The sequence below is a fragment of the Psammomys obesus genome, unplaced genomic scaffold, assembly GCF_907164565.1.
Source record: "Psammomys obesus unplaced genomic scaffold, mPsaObe1.curated_primary_1811, whole genome shotgun sequence".
Taxonomy (NCBI): Eukaryota; Metazoa; Chordata; class Mammalia; order Rodentia; family Muridae; genus Psammomys; species Psammomys obesus.
In genome coordinates, this window is record NW_026590486.1 from 4,302,184 (window position 1) to 4,318,413 (window position 16,230).

Below are 16,230 nucleotides of genomic sequence, written 5' to 3' on the forward strand. Positions count from 1 at the left end.
CTTTCTTTCTTTCTTTCTTTCTTTCTTTCTTTCTTTCTTTCTTTCTTTCTTTCTTTCTTTTCTTTCTGTCTTTCTGATTGTTTGGTTTGGTTTTTCAAGGCATAATTTTTCTTTGTGTAGCCTTTGCTATTCTGAAACTCACTTTCTAGACCAAGCTGGCTTTGAACTCAGACATCTGCCTATCTTTGCCTCTGGAGTGCTGGGATTAAAGGCCTGTTTATTTCTTAACATAGCATTTTTGAAGTTCATTCATATTGTGGCATATAATATTACTTTTTTTTTTTAATTGCTGACTGTCTTATTCAGTCATCAGCAGATAGGTTTTACGGTTGCTTCCAGTTTGGCTTATTATAGTGTTGTTGTCAATGTATGTGTTCAGCTTTCATTGTAAACATACAACATTCTCTTGATTATATATATCTTGGTGTGAATTGCGTGGAACATAAGGTAACTATTTGAAATTAGAGGCACTTTTAAATTCGTCTCAAAGAGTGTGTGTGTGTGTGTGTATGCACATGTGTGTGTGTGTATATATATATATATACATATATATATATAATAGTTTTGCTAGCTGTGTGTGAAGGTTCTGATTTTTCTATTATTGATGCTATTATTGTCATTATTTCTAGTCTTTTTGATTGTCACTGTTCATTTGAGGTTCACTAAAGTTTTAGAAAGAATAATTTGTTATTTTTTAAGTTGGCTTTGAGAGATGAAGAGGGGATTGAAGTTGCAGAGCTTTCTAGTGAAATGTCCTGAGAAGCATAAATAGAGATTTCTAATATATGATAAACTGTGATAACCCAAGAAGATTGGGATGACATACTTCCGGATGTCATCATATGTGAACAATGTTTAGATGACTGGTTGTTATCATATAACCTCAGTCAATTCATTAAAAATTTTGAATTTTTAAAAATTTAATTGTATTTATATATTTATGTATTACAGTTTACTTTGTATCCACGCTGCAGCCCCCTCCCTTGTCTCCTCTCAGTCCCACTCTCCCTCTTCTCTCCCTATGCCTCCTCCCCTTCTATTTGACCCTAGTACACCAGGTCTCATCAATACTGGCTGCATCATCTTTCTCAGTGGCCTGGTAAGGCTTCCCCCACTCAGGGGGAGGTGATCAAAGAGCCAGCCTTGGAGTTCATGTCAGAGACAGCTATTGTTCCATTTACTAGGGAAGCCACTTGGAGACTGAGCTGCCATGGGCTACATCTGAGCAGGGGTTCTATGTTATATCCATGAACGGCCCTTGGTTGGAGTATCAGTCTCAGAAAAATATCCCTGTTCCCAGATTTTTTGGTTCTGTTGCTCTCCTAGTGGTGCTCCTGCCCCCTCCAGGTCTTTCTATCTCCCTCTTCCTCCATAAGGATTTCTGCACTCTGCCCAAAGTTTGGCCATGAGGATTTCCTTTGATACCTCTATCAGTGGAGTCTTTCAGAGATCCCCTGTAGAAGGCTCCTGTCATGTTCCTTCTCCTACTTCTGTTCTTCTCCTGCTTCCAATGTCTATCCCGTTTGTCCTTCTCAATGAGCATCTTCCCTAGGGTCCTCCTTGTTGTGTAGCTTCTTCTAGGGCTGTAGATTTTAGTATGTTTATCCTATTTTATATGGCTAATATCCACTTGTAAATTAGTATGTATCATTTGTGTCTTTCTGCTTCTGGGTTACTTCACTCAGAATGATCTTTTCTGGTTCCCACCATTTGGCAAATTTCATGTATCTCCTTGATTACATTTATCCTTGAATTGTAATTATATAATTTATTATATATATATTTTAATAATTTTTCCTTATCTTCCCCTCAGCATAAGAGATCTTGCATACTTTCTTTACCATGGTGTTTTCAGCTACTTGTATACACACAAAAGCTAAATGACATGTTTTGAATGAAGAATTTAGGTTAAATAGAAATATGGGAAGAAGATGGCATGAAATTTTTTTCCCCCCAGGACAGTGAGATTGGTGATAATACAAATATATAGAGTAGGATGTTTTTTCTGTATGTGGGTGTGGTAATTGATTAAAATTTTTTAATTGAGATGCTGAGATATTCGATGGTGTTATATTTTTGATAAGTGAGAGTTGGGGGTTGTAATGCCAAAGATAAGTGCTTAAAAATCGGTATGGTTATGATATTAAGTCCAGAGATAAAATGGAATCTATGCATCCCTTGGAGTGTGTTGAAAAACACAAATTCAGGCATTCTTATTGCACTGAATCAGAATGACTACAGAGAACCCGACATGTTTGTTTCTTCTTCTGCTCTGCTTTTTTCTGCTTCTGCTGCTGCCTCCCCTCCCTCCCTCCCTCCCTCCTTCCCTCCCCCCCCCTTTTTCTTCTTTTTCAGAGAGGTTTTATTTAGGGTAGTCTAGAATTTACTACACAGCCAAATCTGTCTTTAAATTTCTGGTCCTGTTGTCTCTACTTCCACAGTACTAACATTACAGATGTACTTTACCATACCTATCTAAAAGGTAAAGTTTAATAGATTTTTTTTCATATTATATTGTTGTAAAGCTTGAAACTCAGTTCCCTACTTAATGTTTTGTTGGTTTTATTTAAAATACTTATTGCAAGGCTGAGTATGGTGGTGTACACCTTTGATCTCAGCACTCAGGAGACAGTATCAGGCAATCTCTATAAATTCAAGATAGCCTAAGCTACATAGCAAGTTCCTGGACAGCCAAGGTTATGTAATGAGACCATCTCAAATTAGTCAAGTCAGTTTATTAATCTGTACTTCCATCAGTCCGTCCATCCATCCATCCATCTTCCATCTATTCATCTACCTATCTTACCTACTTACCTATAAATAATTTTGTTCCTTCAACCTGTAGAATAATGGATAGTTTCTTAATCTTTGGGATTAGGTTTTCTTGTTATGAGGAAACAAGATTAAAATACTTTAAAGACTGAAAAATACTCTGATAGGTTATAAATGAACTATGGACTAAATTTAAAAATCATTGGGGAGCTTCCTTTAAGCTTTATGATAAATTGGGTATTGTTGATTTGTGACGAGTTGTGATAGACATGGATGGTTTTCTTATGTAATTCCACATTGTAATGGTTTCCTGTTAAGTGCTAGGAAAGCGTCTATATTCTTCTAGTATATTTTTCTAATTCAACAACTTTAATAATTAAGAGACTGACGTTAAAGGTCGCAATGGTTATTCTAGGAGTTAGTACAAAAATATTTATGGTTTAATGTAGCAGAAGTTTTGCATATAGAATTTAACTGAAAACAGAATTACTATAGGTGTTTGAAGTGAATTGCAGGATATGAACAATAATGTTTTCAGCTTGCTTCAAAGGAGGCTAGGAGTTAATCTATGTGCATGAAGATGGGAACCATGGGCTTTGGAGGCTAGGGGTTAATCTTTGTGCATGATTTGGGAACCATGCATCTCCCAGATGAAAATATTCGGATCATAGTCTATCTAGCTACCGGTTACTTATTTTGGTAGCAGGAGTAGGGTAATTTGTCTTTCAATATATTTTTGGATCTTTATAAGTATTATTGAAGGTGAATTTACTTTAATTTTGTAATGAATTTCAGCTTTTTTTTTTTTTCTGAAAGACTATCCAGTTGTTTATGTTTTAAAAGAATTGAGTGAGGTGTTTTATATTTTAGGTTAAAAATCTCTAAGAGCCTGATTTTAGAATTCACCAGCTCCTCAGAAGTTTGGCGAAATATGGTATGTTTCTGTTTTATCTTTTGAAATTCATATTGCATGAATTATTTTAATGTCATGGCTAGCGTAATGACAAATGCGTTCAGTAACTTTGGGCACTTGTCATTTTTAAAGGATCATGCTAGGTGCTGAGTATGCTACCAGTTAGACTGTTAGGGATAAAAGTGGGGTGCTGGAAGAATTTGTGAGTGATTACTGCCTTATGAGACATAAAGTAATATGGAAAAGAAGATCAAGAAATAGATTTGGCCGTTAGGCTATGGGTATATTGCTAGTATAATATATACAAGGCACTCTTGTGATAACCCACACAAGGGTTTTAAATCTACCTTTAAGGTAATTGAGATTAAGGGAGGTTATGTAACTTGCCCAAGATTTTACAGGTAGTAAGTGATCAAGCAGACAATGGAATCTCAGATTGGCTTTGGAACCTCATAAAATGAAGAGATTAAAAGAGAGTACATAGTGTTCCCAAGAGAGTGTGTGTAATTCTTTAATAGATTAGTTGACTTTATGTAAATTTTGTCATTTTTGGGTTTTTAAGTTGGAAGTTAGATGCATTTGAATATTCTCAATCCACATAAACAATTAATTAGTCTCATGAGAAACTAAGGGAACTATTTTTTTTTTTTACTTTATTTTATTTTTTTATATTAATCATGGGTTATTTGCTTTGTATCCCAGCTAAGGGAACTATTTCATGGACCACATCATTCATTTCAAGGATGTTGTTTCCTCTGTCCTTTGCTATCTCAATGATGCCTAGAAAAATCAGGGAAATTGGGTTAATTCTTACAGGGATTATAAATATTAGAATTCCCTAAAGTTTTTGTATATGCTCAGGCCAATTCTCAAGCATTAGTGCTTCAATAATTCCTTCAGGATGCTCAGATACCTCCCTATTTTTAATTGGGTTATGGCTCCATGCTGTTAGCCACTTTGTTTGTCTGCTTTGTCATTTTTTAGGGTGTTAATTGTGAAGAGACCTTCCCCTTCCTAATCTTATACTTTTTTTTTCTTTTCTTTTTAGTTCATTTAAATTTTTTCTATGTGTATAGATCAGTGGAAAAAACTAACTGGATAAAATAATAACTCAGTACCGGTATATTGCAGACATTTTGTCAGAATTACAGTATGCTGTGGAGGGCTGTGAAACTTGAATCAGAAAGATTTGGTTAAAACTATGTACAGGAGTTAAGAAAATTGAATAGGATATTCATATTTTGCTATATTATTTCATAGAAATGAGTCTAAGAGATTGAGAATGAACATTCTTATAGACCCAAGGGTTTTTAAATTAATGTTTGATGTTACTACTTAAGTACAGTGTGTGCATGTGTGTGTGTGTGTGTGTGTGTGTAACTATTTCATCAAGAATTTCCTTGTTTGCTAACTGATTTCTCCCATTACTTGAAGACTTTGTTATTCAGTCAGCTTCGTTTTAACTATTGCCACAATCCATATTCTAAAACTTGGCCTATTTGTATGTATTTAAATCACAAAACACTGTAAAGCAAAACTAAACTATAGCAAAATTCTAATGCTTACTGGAAAGTTAGTCGATCTTGTTTTATTTATTTTTTTGTTTTTATTCTTAATTTCAACATTATTTGCAAAATCTTGGGCAAGTCAGTTAATCTTATTCTGAGGATGCTTATTGTTAATCTTAGTGTCTGTTTTGGTCATGTAGAGTTAAAGTCAGTGGAATTTAAGGGTACTGTTGATCATTGTATTTTATAAAACATATAATGCTTCATTGAAAAGTAGTGAGTATTATCTTTATGAGAAATGCCTGGGACCAGATGTGTTTCAGATTTAAGAATTTTCTAGATTTTGCCATGTTCCTATAGACTTCTGGTTGAGCATATCTAATCTGAAAATCCAAAATCAGAAATGCCCCTAAGTCCTTTTTGAATTGCTGACATGATTTAAAACGTGCATTTTTTTAAGTTTTGGATTGAGGATATACCTCCTTTCCTCAGGAGATTATTTAAGAAAATAATATACTGGAAAATAGTTCATAAAGGTTTTCGTATAATAATTATTCTTCTAATATAAATTTTATATTAACAACTTACTTGAAGCTTTAAAGAATATGATTTGAACAATGAATTAAGTTAATGCTAGTGTTCTAACTAAAGGTTTGTTTAATTTATTAGAATTATTAAGCCTACGTTCAGAGCAAGTTAGCAGCTAGACTCGTGTGACAACCGTTTTTAATCATTGACTCAAAGCTGTTATCACCCTGATGTCACCGAATGGCCACAGCTTGTAAAAGGTAATTTTGAATATTATTTTACAGTCTTTAAAAGGCTGTCATTGTAAAATGAATTATGTGCTATAAAAATGAAGAAAATGCATAGTTGGCAGGAATATTTCTGAGAATAGAGGGCCTGAAAATTGAGCTATTTCTTTATTTAACCTCTTTTGTAAGATATTTATTACAGTGCCTTTCTTAACTGCCCTTCCATTCATGAAGATAGTCATCAAAGACTTGTTTTTTTTAAGTTTGAAGGTTACACTGTAGACATTAAGAAATATATGGGAAATGCCTTAATTAGTATTTTTAAATGTCCCTTTTATGTGGTAGATTAAAGGCCTTTCTAGAAGTGTTGCATATTTAGTAAAATTAGTCTCTTTTCTTCTCAAAGAGAATTATAATGGCATTAAAAGCATAGATTTACCTCTTTAAAAGGATGGATTTGTCAGCTCATTTTGCAGTGTTGAAATTAGTGAGTGTTTTGTGATCATATTTTCTCTTTTTCAGTTAAATACCTAAAATTGATACTGTAAAGACTTCTTGTCACCAAACTTTCATTTCTCAAACTTTAATTAATTCATTAATTTATTATTTATTTTTCTGGCAAACTTTAGGATAACTTGGGTCAGTAGTTTTCTCTTAAGTTTTTGGTTGTTTTTTTATTTTGAATTTGGTAAAATTAGGAGCATGTGCTGGATTCTTGTTTCAGATATATTAGCAGTAAAGAAACAGTAAACTTTTTTTTAAAAGTCAAAGTACAGCTTTGGAACTGTTAGTAGGTATTATATGTAGTCATAGTTTTGAAAGCTAATTCTTGTTTTAGGATATATTTTGGGAACTTGGAATGTAATTGAGGTAGTCTGAGTAGACCTTATTCAGGTGTAGACTATTATCAAAAACATGTTTCTGTTGCGTTTATTTTTCACTTGACTATAAAATAAAACTGCAGTTTGAATGGAAGCAGCTTATGGTATGTTAAGAGACCAAGAAGAGAAAAATTTGAGGGTAATAATCTTTCATTCTTATTTTACTCTGATATTTCTAGGGTTGTCTTAAATTATTAGTTTGGCTTCATGATGTTTAATATCTTACTATAATATATGTAAATATTAAAGTGAGATCTAGTATATTTACAATACTTTTTTGACATTATGGTACTGGTATTCACATATAATTCTGTTTTAGGGAACAGAAATTGGGAAAATAGCCGTAGTTGGTCATTTAATGATATGGTTGATCAATTGCTCATTTTAGGCTCTTGAAATTTTGCAGCAGTTCTGTCATGTTCTCTTGAGATATGGTTGTTTTTCTCTTGTTTTATATTTTTCTTAATATTTTTTCTTATCATTTCCTAACCTCATTTTTTTTCTTTCCCTATTCATTTAGAACATTTTGCTTCTTCCCAGCTTAAAAGCTTCTAGTTTGCCTTCCTTATTGCTGACAGGTTTTTTACTGTTTAATAACATCAGCTATTAGAGGGTCAAATTAAAAAAATGAGCTAGCTAGTATAATGTTTTAGTTCTTCCAGTTCTTTTGTATAGGATTTAAGTTTAGAAACAATCTTAGGGCACTTACTTAAGGCTGGTGGAGACCATTATGTCCATGGTGACTTGCTTGTTTTCTAGAGAAGAGGGTGGAAAAGTTTTGCATTTTTCAGCACTGCCAAGCCCCAGTTTTCATGTAATATTGTGTTAAACAGAATATTTAAATGTACTCCTAAGAAAAGCTAAAATATTTGCGCTGTTGGGGTCTGTTTTTAATTGTGTTTCTTTATATATGTGTGTTACTGAGTTGGAATCTAAATGAATCAAAGTGTTATTTTTAATATCTCGCAAAAAATGAATATAGTAATTTTTAAATTCTTTTTTGTTTTTAAATTTTATTTTATGTGTATGAGTGTTTTGCTTGCAGGTATGTACGAGTACCACATGTGTACCTGATCCCCACAGAGGCCAGGAAAAGGCATCAGACCTGGGACTGGAGTTACAGATGGTTGTGTGCAACAGTGTGGGTGCTGGGAGTCAAACCCTGATTCGCTGAGAACAGCAAGTGTTCTTAACCAATGAGCCACCTCTCCATCCCCTAACTTAAGATCCTTTGTTAAAAATAACTGCCATAACCGTGAGCCAAAATAAGCCTTACTACATGTTTGTTTTTTGTTTTTTTATAAGTCTTTTTTTTTTGTTTCTTCTGATAAATTCACAAATCAATTCTTTGTTTCTTAAGCTGAAAATATAAAGTCAGTGATAAATTCACAAAAGTTTTTGTATAACAATTTGTAAATTTTACTTTTGTTTTTAATCCGTTTTGGGAATTGAGTATTAGAAATAGGTATAAAACCATTTCACCATATAATTTTGACTCTAATACATTAATGAATTATAGGGTAACAGATTGTTTCTTTATATGTATTTTATTTTGTGAAGCAGTGTCTCACTATGTAGCCCAGTCTGTCCTCAAAATAAGTATGATCCTGGATTAGCATTTTGAGTACAGGAATTATAGGAAAGTGCTGCTCTGGAATATGTTTTTTTAACCACAGGGAAAATTGGCTTATGTTCCACCCAATAAAAATGGGATGCTTTTTGATGTTTAATTTGTATATGTTTTCTATATTAACTAATATATTAAAAATAAAACAACCAGCAGCTATTAAAGCTAAAACTAGCTTACAGTTATCTAGCAAATATACTACTCCACTTATATGTTAATGATAGATACTGTTTTTTAAGGGAAATCTAATTTCCTTGTTGAAAAACAGTAATTTTGATTAGAATGGCACTTAACATTTAAACATATCAAGACTTACAAGCAGTATTTTAGTTTGAATTGTCTAGTTGCAGAAATTGGCAACTTTTTTAGGGGACCTTTGTAATATTTTGAGAAACATGGTGTTTTCTGCAAGTACTTAACCTTTCTTTTTCAGTATACATAGATATTCTTTAAATGAATTTGACTTTCTTAGTAAAACAGTACTGAAAAAGAAATAACAAACTGGTCATTATCCCACAGCGTAGTATATTTGCTCAGGCTACAGTTTGTTAACACTTCATATAATTTCAAGACTATGAATATCACTTTCTTAATGCAGGAAACCCAACTTAATAGAAAATAACGGTTTTGCTTTTTCATACATGTTTGTATAAATAATTATGGCTTGTACTGATATGATATTTAAGCATAATGATTGCAGTTTTCTTTAAAAAAAGTTTTGAGATTTCTAAAGTTTTTTGTTACACATATTATAACAATCTGACCTGATTACTTTTTCCTTAGTTTTAAATCTTTTAAACACCGTTTCATTAAAACTTAAGTCTTGCTTTCAAATTTATCTTCCCTACTTATATTTCTGTCCCTTTTTGGAATTCACTAATCTTTGTCCTTAATTACATTTTACAGATCACCAGGAGAACCCCAGTCTGAGGACATTGAAGCTAGCCGAATGTAAGTATAACTTGGTTCAGGCTATTCTGTGTTTTAAGTTGCCCTGCATTGCTTTATTTGAAAATAATTTTCAGGCTTAAAAATAAAAAAAAAAAAAAAAAAAGTAAAATAAAAATAAAAAAAAAAAAAACAACGAAAGAACAACTTAAAATTGTATCTAGAGATTGGAACAAATCTGCTTGTCCCCTTACCAAATACTTTCAAACATGCAAACCATTAGATGGCTTAATGGTAAGTATATAATTACATAAATGATTCTGAATTATTAAAGATTTTGTGTCCTTAGCAGTTGTGGGTAAATAGGGAAATTAGAGGAAGATTCACTCATCTTAGTGCCTGTTGTTAATTAATTTATAACACAGGAAACCAAGGTTGTTTAAATATGACCTCTGTTCACTCTCAATATAAGTCATCAGGTCCTGTGTTTTGGATATAAAGATGCTTAATAATTAGTTCCTACCTTCTGAAAGAGGAAATACAGATATTTTTTAATTATTGATATCAAATTTTACTTGGGATAGATTGAGAATATAGAGGAGTTCCAATTTGCAAGTGAAATCTAGTGCAGATAGGGAAATTGATGTGACTGGTTAAAACTAGATTGAGTCTTGAAATGTTACTGGGAAATAGGCAACTGACAGTTTGACCATAAGGTTCTGAAGCAGGACACTTGAGTGCAGAGAGAAGTGGGGAATTTAGATCTTTTAAAAATTTGACAGTGATGAATAAAAAATAGAAATAATAATCATCATGAGAAGAGATTAATTAGGGGACTGTGGCAATGACTTAGGTATATAGTAGCACTTGCCATGGAAGTATGAAGACTGGAGTAGGGGCCCAACTGGCTGCTAGGCCAGCAGGATTGGCAAGCTTTGAGTACAGTGAAAGAATGTCTCAGTAAATAAAGACCTACTGATGAAGACACTAGGTCTAGGCCTCTGGCTTCTAAACATGTTTAGATATGCGCTGCATATCTGTAACACATACACACACCTGTCTTCCGAAATTAGAAGGAGGCAAGGGTAGATATGTAGAGCTACGTTTAAGGAAGTGGCTGAAAAAGTTAAGGTTTTCTTTACTGAAAGCAGATTACATCCTTTTAAATGCTAATGTACATTGTGAATTCAAGAAATGACTATGAAGTACAGTTTTTAAAATATATGAGACTGTGTAACTTCTCTGGTAACTTTAAAACACAAAGGTAGAAAATTTACTGTTTTTAAAGTATATAATTTAGTGGTATGTGGACATTAATATTTTCGAGCATTTATCATTAGAACTGTTTGCATTTTGCAATACTGAAACTTTGTATGCATTAAATAGTGACTTGTTATTTCCACTGTGGCTGGCAACTACGATTCTACTTTTTGTCTGTGAGTTTGGTGCTTCTAACTACCTCAAGTAAGTGCAGTCACAGCATTTTTTTTTTTTGTTTTGATGATTGGCTTATTTAACACGATGTCCTCAAAGTTCGTTCATGTGAAGCATTACTAGAACTTCTTGTCCTCTTTTTTGGGGGCTGAATAATATAATATTGCTTGCTTGTATATGCTGTATTCTGCTCATCTATCTGTTAATAGATTAATTCTGTGTTTTAGCAATTGTAAATAATGTTGCTAAAAGCATGGATCTGTTCTTTGAGACCTTTTCTAAAATTGTTTTGGGTCTATATCATATCATGGTAATTATGTTTTTAATTTTTTGTGAATATACCATAATGTTTTAAACAGTAGTTATACCATTTTATTTACATTCCCTACAATAAAAGCATTACAATTTTTTTTACAATTTGGCTGGTGTATTAAAATTTCTTTGGGGAGTAGTAGTTAATCCTAATGGATGTGAGGTTGGCATTTTAATGTAGTTTAGTAAATAAGTCCTTTTTTTTGTTGATTTTTGTTGTTAAAAAAGAATGTTTATTTTATATACCTAGATAGCTGCAGGTATATCAGAAAAGAGCTGCTTTCTTCATTTACCTTTTTTATTTCCCTCCCCTTTGAGACAGGGTTTCTCTGTGTAGCCCTGGCTATCCTGAAACTCTCTGTAGGTGGCCTGAAACTCAGTGATTTGCCAGCCTCTGCCTCCCGAGTGCTAGGGTTAAAGCATGTGCCACCACTGCCTGGCTCCTCATGTACCTTTTTATGAAAAATATTTAATGGTGTTCTGTGGAATGCTATAATTAGAATAATTGAATTGGACTTGAATATACCAAAAACTTACAAAGCTGTGAAGTGGTTGTAGTTTGAAGAAGCAGACGAAATGTTAAAAGCATCATGCACCGAATGGCCCACTGAGTTTAGAAGCCTCATAGTACTTGCAGTTTTTTGAGACTTCTCCAGTGGTCTCTAATGGATAATATTTTCCATTGTGTGTTAGCAGAATAGATAGGACAGACTATTGATAGCGGCATGTGCAGAGCAGAACACTTTTAGCATTAGAGCATTTTGCAATTACATACTATTATTGATAGCCGTGGTTGAGAAGGTTGTGTTGTCACAAGATGGTAAAGTAGTAATTAAGTCTTGTCAGAGGAAGGCCAGAATCTGATGACGTCACTGCTGACATCCACTAAACATTTGAAGAACTAAAACTAATATTTTCCAAGGTCAAAATTTTTGAAGGTTTCCAACCTTTTGATAAGTAAAAAATAATTACTCTTATATGAAAACAAGAAACTCTACTACTGTAGGCTTGTAACAAATATTTTTAAGAAAGTAATAGCAAACTGCCAATTATGTGGTATCTATCTTAACCCAGTATGGCAGTGCATGCTTTTAGTCCCAGCACTTGGGAGCCAGAGACAGGTTGGAATATCTTTGAGTTTTAGGCCAACCTAGTGTACAGACCACTTTCTAAGATAGCCAGAGCTGAACAGAGAAACACTGTCTGGAAAACCTTAAAAGAAAGGACAAAAACAACCAAACCAAAAACCATGTCTGTCTAACTACAGAGACCATATTGCCTTACTCTGTAAGTCAAGGATTCTTGAGGCTACAAGATGGCTCAACTGTTAAGAGCATTGACTACTCTTGTAGATGAAAGAACAATATGTTTAATAGATGATGTAAATAAAACTGGATATACATAAACAGAAGGATGAAATTATGTCTTAGTTAATATCCTGTGCAACTGTCAGCTATTTGAAGGCAAGAAAAGATTTTTGATGTTAGTGTTTGTAAATGTTTTTGAAGACATGACTCCAACAAAGAATAGATTAATGGGATTATTCCAAACAATAGCTTTCTGCATGAGAAAAGATGTAATTAGCAGTTACACGCCCTACGGAATAAAAGAAAGCATACACATGCCAAGAAGTTAATACATAAACTGTTCAGACAGCTCATTGAAGAAGTGGACAAAGGATTTTAAATAAATGCTTCTGAAGAAGTAATACAGGTAGGAAGATAGCTCAATAGGGAAAGTGCTTGAGCTGCCTAATTAGCATAAGGACCTGGTTTGAGAACTTCAGTAAACACTAAAATGCAGTGTGTGGTAGTGTACACGTAAAATTCTAGTCCAGGGGAAGAAGATGTAGGAATATCTCAGTTGGTAGTCAAGTTGGTAAACTCTAGGCTAGTGAGAGAATGTAGAATTGGACTACATTCCAGAGGATGACAAGTGAGACTGTATTGTGGCCCACACATGGAATTGAGGTGGAGTGGGTTGGGCAGTACAGATAAATGGCAAAGTGGTTAAATGAAAAAAAATTCTTTCTTTTACTTTTCTGTTATTTTGAGATTATTATTATTTCTCCCTTTGCTATACTCCCTGTAGATTCTCACATATACCCTTCCTTGTTCACTTTTAAATTTATTTATATATATTTTAAAATTTGTTTATATTTTTATTTTTTGAGACAGGTTTTTCTCTGTGTAGCCCTTGGTGTCCTGGAACTCGCCCTATAGACCAGGCTGGCTTCAAACTCAGAGATCCTCTTTCTTCTGCTTCCTGAATGCTGGGATTAAATGTGTGTACCACCTTGCCCAGCATCAAACTCATGAGAAAAAAATTCTTAACCTCTCTAATCATTTTTGAAATCTAAATTGAAACAACAGTGAGTTATCATCTCATACTACTATAATTGTCATAAAAATATGAATGTTCATGGTGGTGAGGTTGTGAGCAAACAAATTTTTACACACAGTTGGTCAAATATAAATTAGATCAATTATCAAAAATAATAGGTTCCTCAAAAGTTTAAAAATAGAATTGCCATGACCTAGCTTCTATATTATAGAAGTAGCAAAGTGAAATAAAATTAGTGTGTTCAAAGAGATACCTGCACTATAATTGTTTGCAACATTATAGTAAGCAAAATGTAGAACGACGCCATTGTTTGTCAGTGGATAAGTAAATAAAATTGGGTATATATCGTGATGTAATATTTATACATTTAAAATGTCTGAAATTCTATGTCTATGACAACATGGGTAGAAATGATGGTCCATATTTTCAGTGAAGTAAGTCAAGCACAGAAAAACAAGTGTTGCATGATCTCACTTGTACATAAAATGTAAAAACATTGATTTTTTTTTTTTTTTCTAAAGTGATTGTTTCTCAGGGTATACTAGATGATGGTCATAGAATACAAAATGGGAAATGGAGAGAATTTAGTTCAGGAAACGTATTATAAAACCTGATGACTTATTAATGTATTTTTTCCATGAATATCACCAAAAGTCAACTTTTAAGTATTGCAAAAGTGCTGTGTATATGAGAATTTGCATAACTTTCTTTGCTACATCATGTTGCATATGATAATTATATACAGTTCTTATTTGTTAACAAAAATAAAAGCTTTGGAAAAATTACCTGTTGTGTCTTTATATATCAAAATTATTGTATGAATGAAAGTTTTTAACAAACTGATAAAATTGTAATAGTCATAGGTTTGGTGTTTAATATGTTTAAGGTAAAGGAGTGATTGTTGGAAATAAACTGCAAAGTTCTTTTATATTAACAGATGCAAACAATTTTGGGGACTTCTTTTTGGGACTTTTTTACACTGACAACAATGTCACCCTATTGGTAATGCAGTTGGATAGAAAGAAGTGTCCTTTAGCGAATGAGTTTAATAGAACAGGAAAGGAAACCAGATGACATTATGTGAAAGTTTCATACTAGTTTGGCTCACACCTGCAGTCCCAGTACTTGGGAGGTTTTTCAGGGTTAGCTTCACCAATACAGTAAGGCCAGTGTAGACGATATGAGACCCTGCCTTAAACAACAAGCAAACAACAAAACAATAAAAACCAAAACAACCACAGCAACAAAAAGCAGCTAAAAGCAGGGTCTAAGGAGTTGTCTCAGTTGGTATAGTACCTGCTTTATAACTACGTGAATCAGATCCCAGAACCTATATAAAAAGTGTGGCATGGCCTTCTCACCCCGGCCTTGGTGGAGGGACAGAAATAGAGTGATTGTTGAAACTCATTGTTCATTCAGTCTATTCAGCAAGCCTCAGGCTTAGGGAGAGACCCTGTCTCAAAAAGTTAGGTGAGGAACAATAGAGGATGATAATTGACATTGATTCCTGGTCTCCAAATGCACACGCACAGGTATACATGCCTGCATATTTGTGCACGCACGTGCGTGCACACACACACACCTCCCAAACCAAGAAATTGATTAATTCAAAGTAGGCTGTTATTTGTATATTTTTAATTCCCTCAAATCTTTTATAGACCTTTGAATCTTACTGAGTAGGAGGTTTTTCAGTGTCTGTTAATCAAATCCTAGAAGGCATTTTTAGTTTCTCTTTGTCTCACATATTGGAACCCTTGGCAAATCGTGCTGGATTTATTTTCAAAATACAGTTCAGCCAATTCAAAAACCTTTATAGCAAGCTCCATTGCCGTCTTGTTTTGATAAGGGATGTCATTGTTTGTCAGTACTTTTGTTATTCTACCAACAATAAAATGGATTTTTTTTTTTGATCCCATAGCTAAACCATCTTTTGCATACTCAAAACTTTTTAAAGGCTTCCCATTTTTTAAATTTATGCCTAGAAATTGATACGGCCCTGTATGAACTGGCTTTTTAAAATTTATGTGACATATTTTACTGGCTTTATGTTCTTAACCTGCAACTTTTGAATTCTTAAACCTGCTACTTACTGTCTCTTCCTTCTTGGGTTAACCTACATGTTCTTATTTTAGAATTCTTAGATAATGCCTTGTCAGAGGTGTCTTTGCTGAGTAACTTTGTCAAAGTATGACCCTGTCCTATCTTTTCAGTTACTACTATTTTTATTTCTAAGATTTAATATCACTTGGTTTGTGTTTTTAACCTTGCACTAGAATAGGAACCTAAACTTTTCTGTTGATATTTAACAATCTGACACAAAGCAACATAGGGTAGGAAAAGGTTTATTTCAACTTAAAGGTTATAGGCTATCATTTAAAGAAATCAAGGTAGGAATTTCAAGTGTGGAATAATGCTTTTGCTGACTCAGCTTGCAGACCTAAGCTTAGCTAACCTACTTCCTTATTTAGTCCATGACCACCTGTCCAGGAAATGGTATTGTCCACAGTAGGCTAGACCCTCCTATATCAATCAAGACAATTCCCCTAAATATACCCATTGGTCAGTTTGACCTAGGCAGCCCCTCAATTGAGACTCTCTTCTTAGGTCATACTTGACTGGGTCAAGTTCATAGCTAAAGCCACCTTGAACACTTAGTGAAGAATATAATAAATAGTCAATAAATACTGTGTGAAAGAGTGAAAATCATTAAATGTATGAAAAATTTTTAGTGTCTCAGAAGCATGGAAAGATATAGTGGTATAAGTTTATTTCTAAAAAAACTATCATAGTCTTCAGT

At 33.4% G+C, this 16,230-nt stretch overlaps 1 protein-coding gene across 8 annotated transcripts in view; it reads left to right on the forward strand.

Annotated features, from left to right (window-relative positions):
• Ube3a (ubiquitin protein ligase E3A) overlaps nucleotides 1-16,230 on the forward strand; it is an 89,576-nt gene that overhangs the window by 9,987 nt on the left and 63,359 nt on the right. For 2 of the 8 annotated variants that reach the window (XM_055607501.1, XM_055607502.1), the window contains exons 2-5: nucleotides 3,643-3,706; nucleotides 5,863-5,981; nucleotides 9,363-9,407; nucleotides 10,731-10,808. In XM_055607501.1, the coding sequence (XP_055463476.1) occupies nucleotides 5,962-5,981; nucleotides 9,363-9,407; nucleotides 10,731-10,808 (143 nt within the window). In that variant the 5' untranslated portion in view covers nucleotides 3,643-3,706; nucleotides 5,863-5,961. Of the gene's footprint in view, nucleotides 1-3,642; nucleotides 3,707-5,862; nucleotides 5,982-9,362; nucleotides 9,408-10,730; nucleotides 10,809-16,230 lie in introns of those variants that run through there. The other 6 variants (XM_055607504.1, XM_055607506.1, XM_055607503.1 and 3 more) reach the window with 5 other exon arrangements.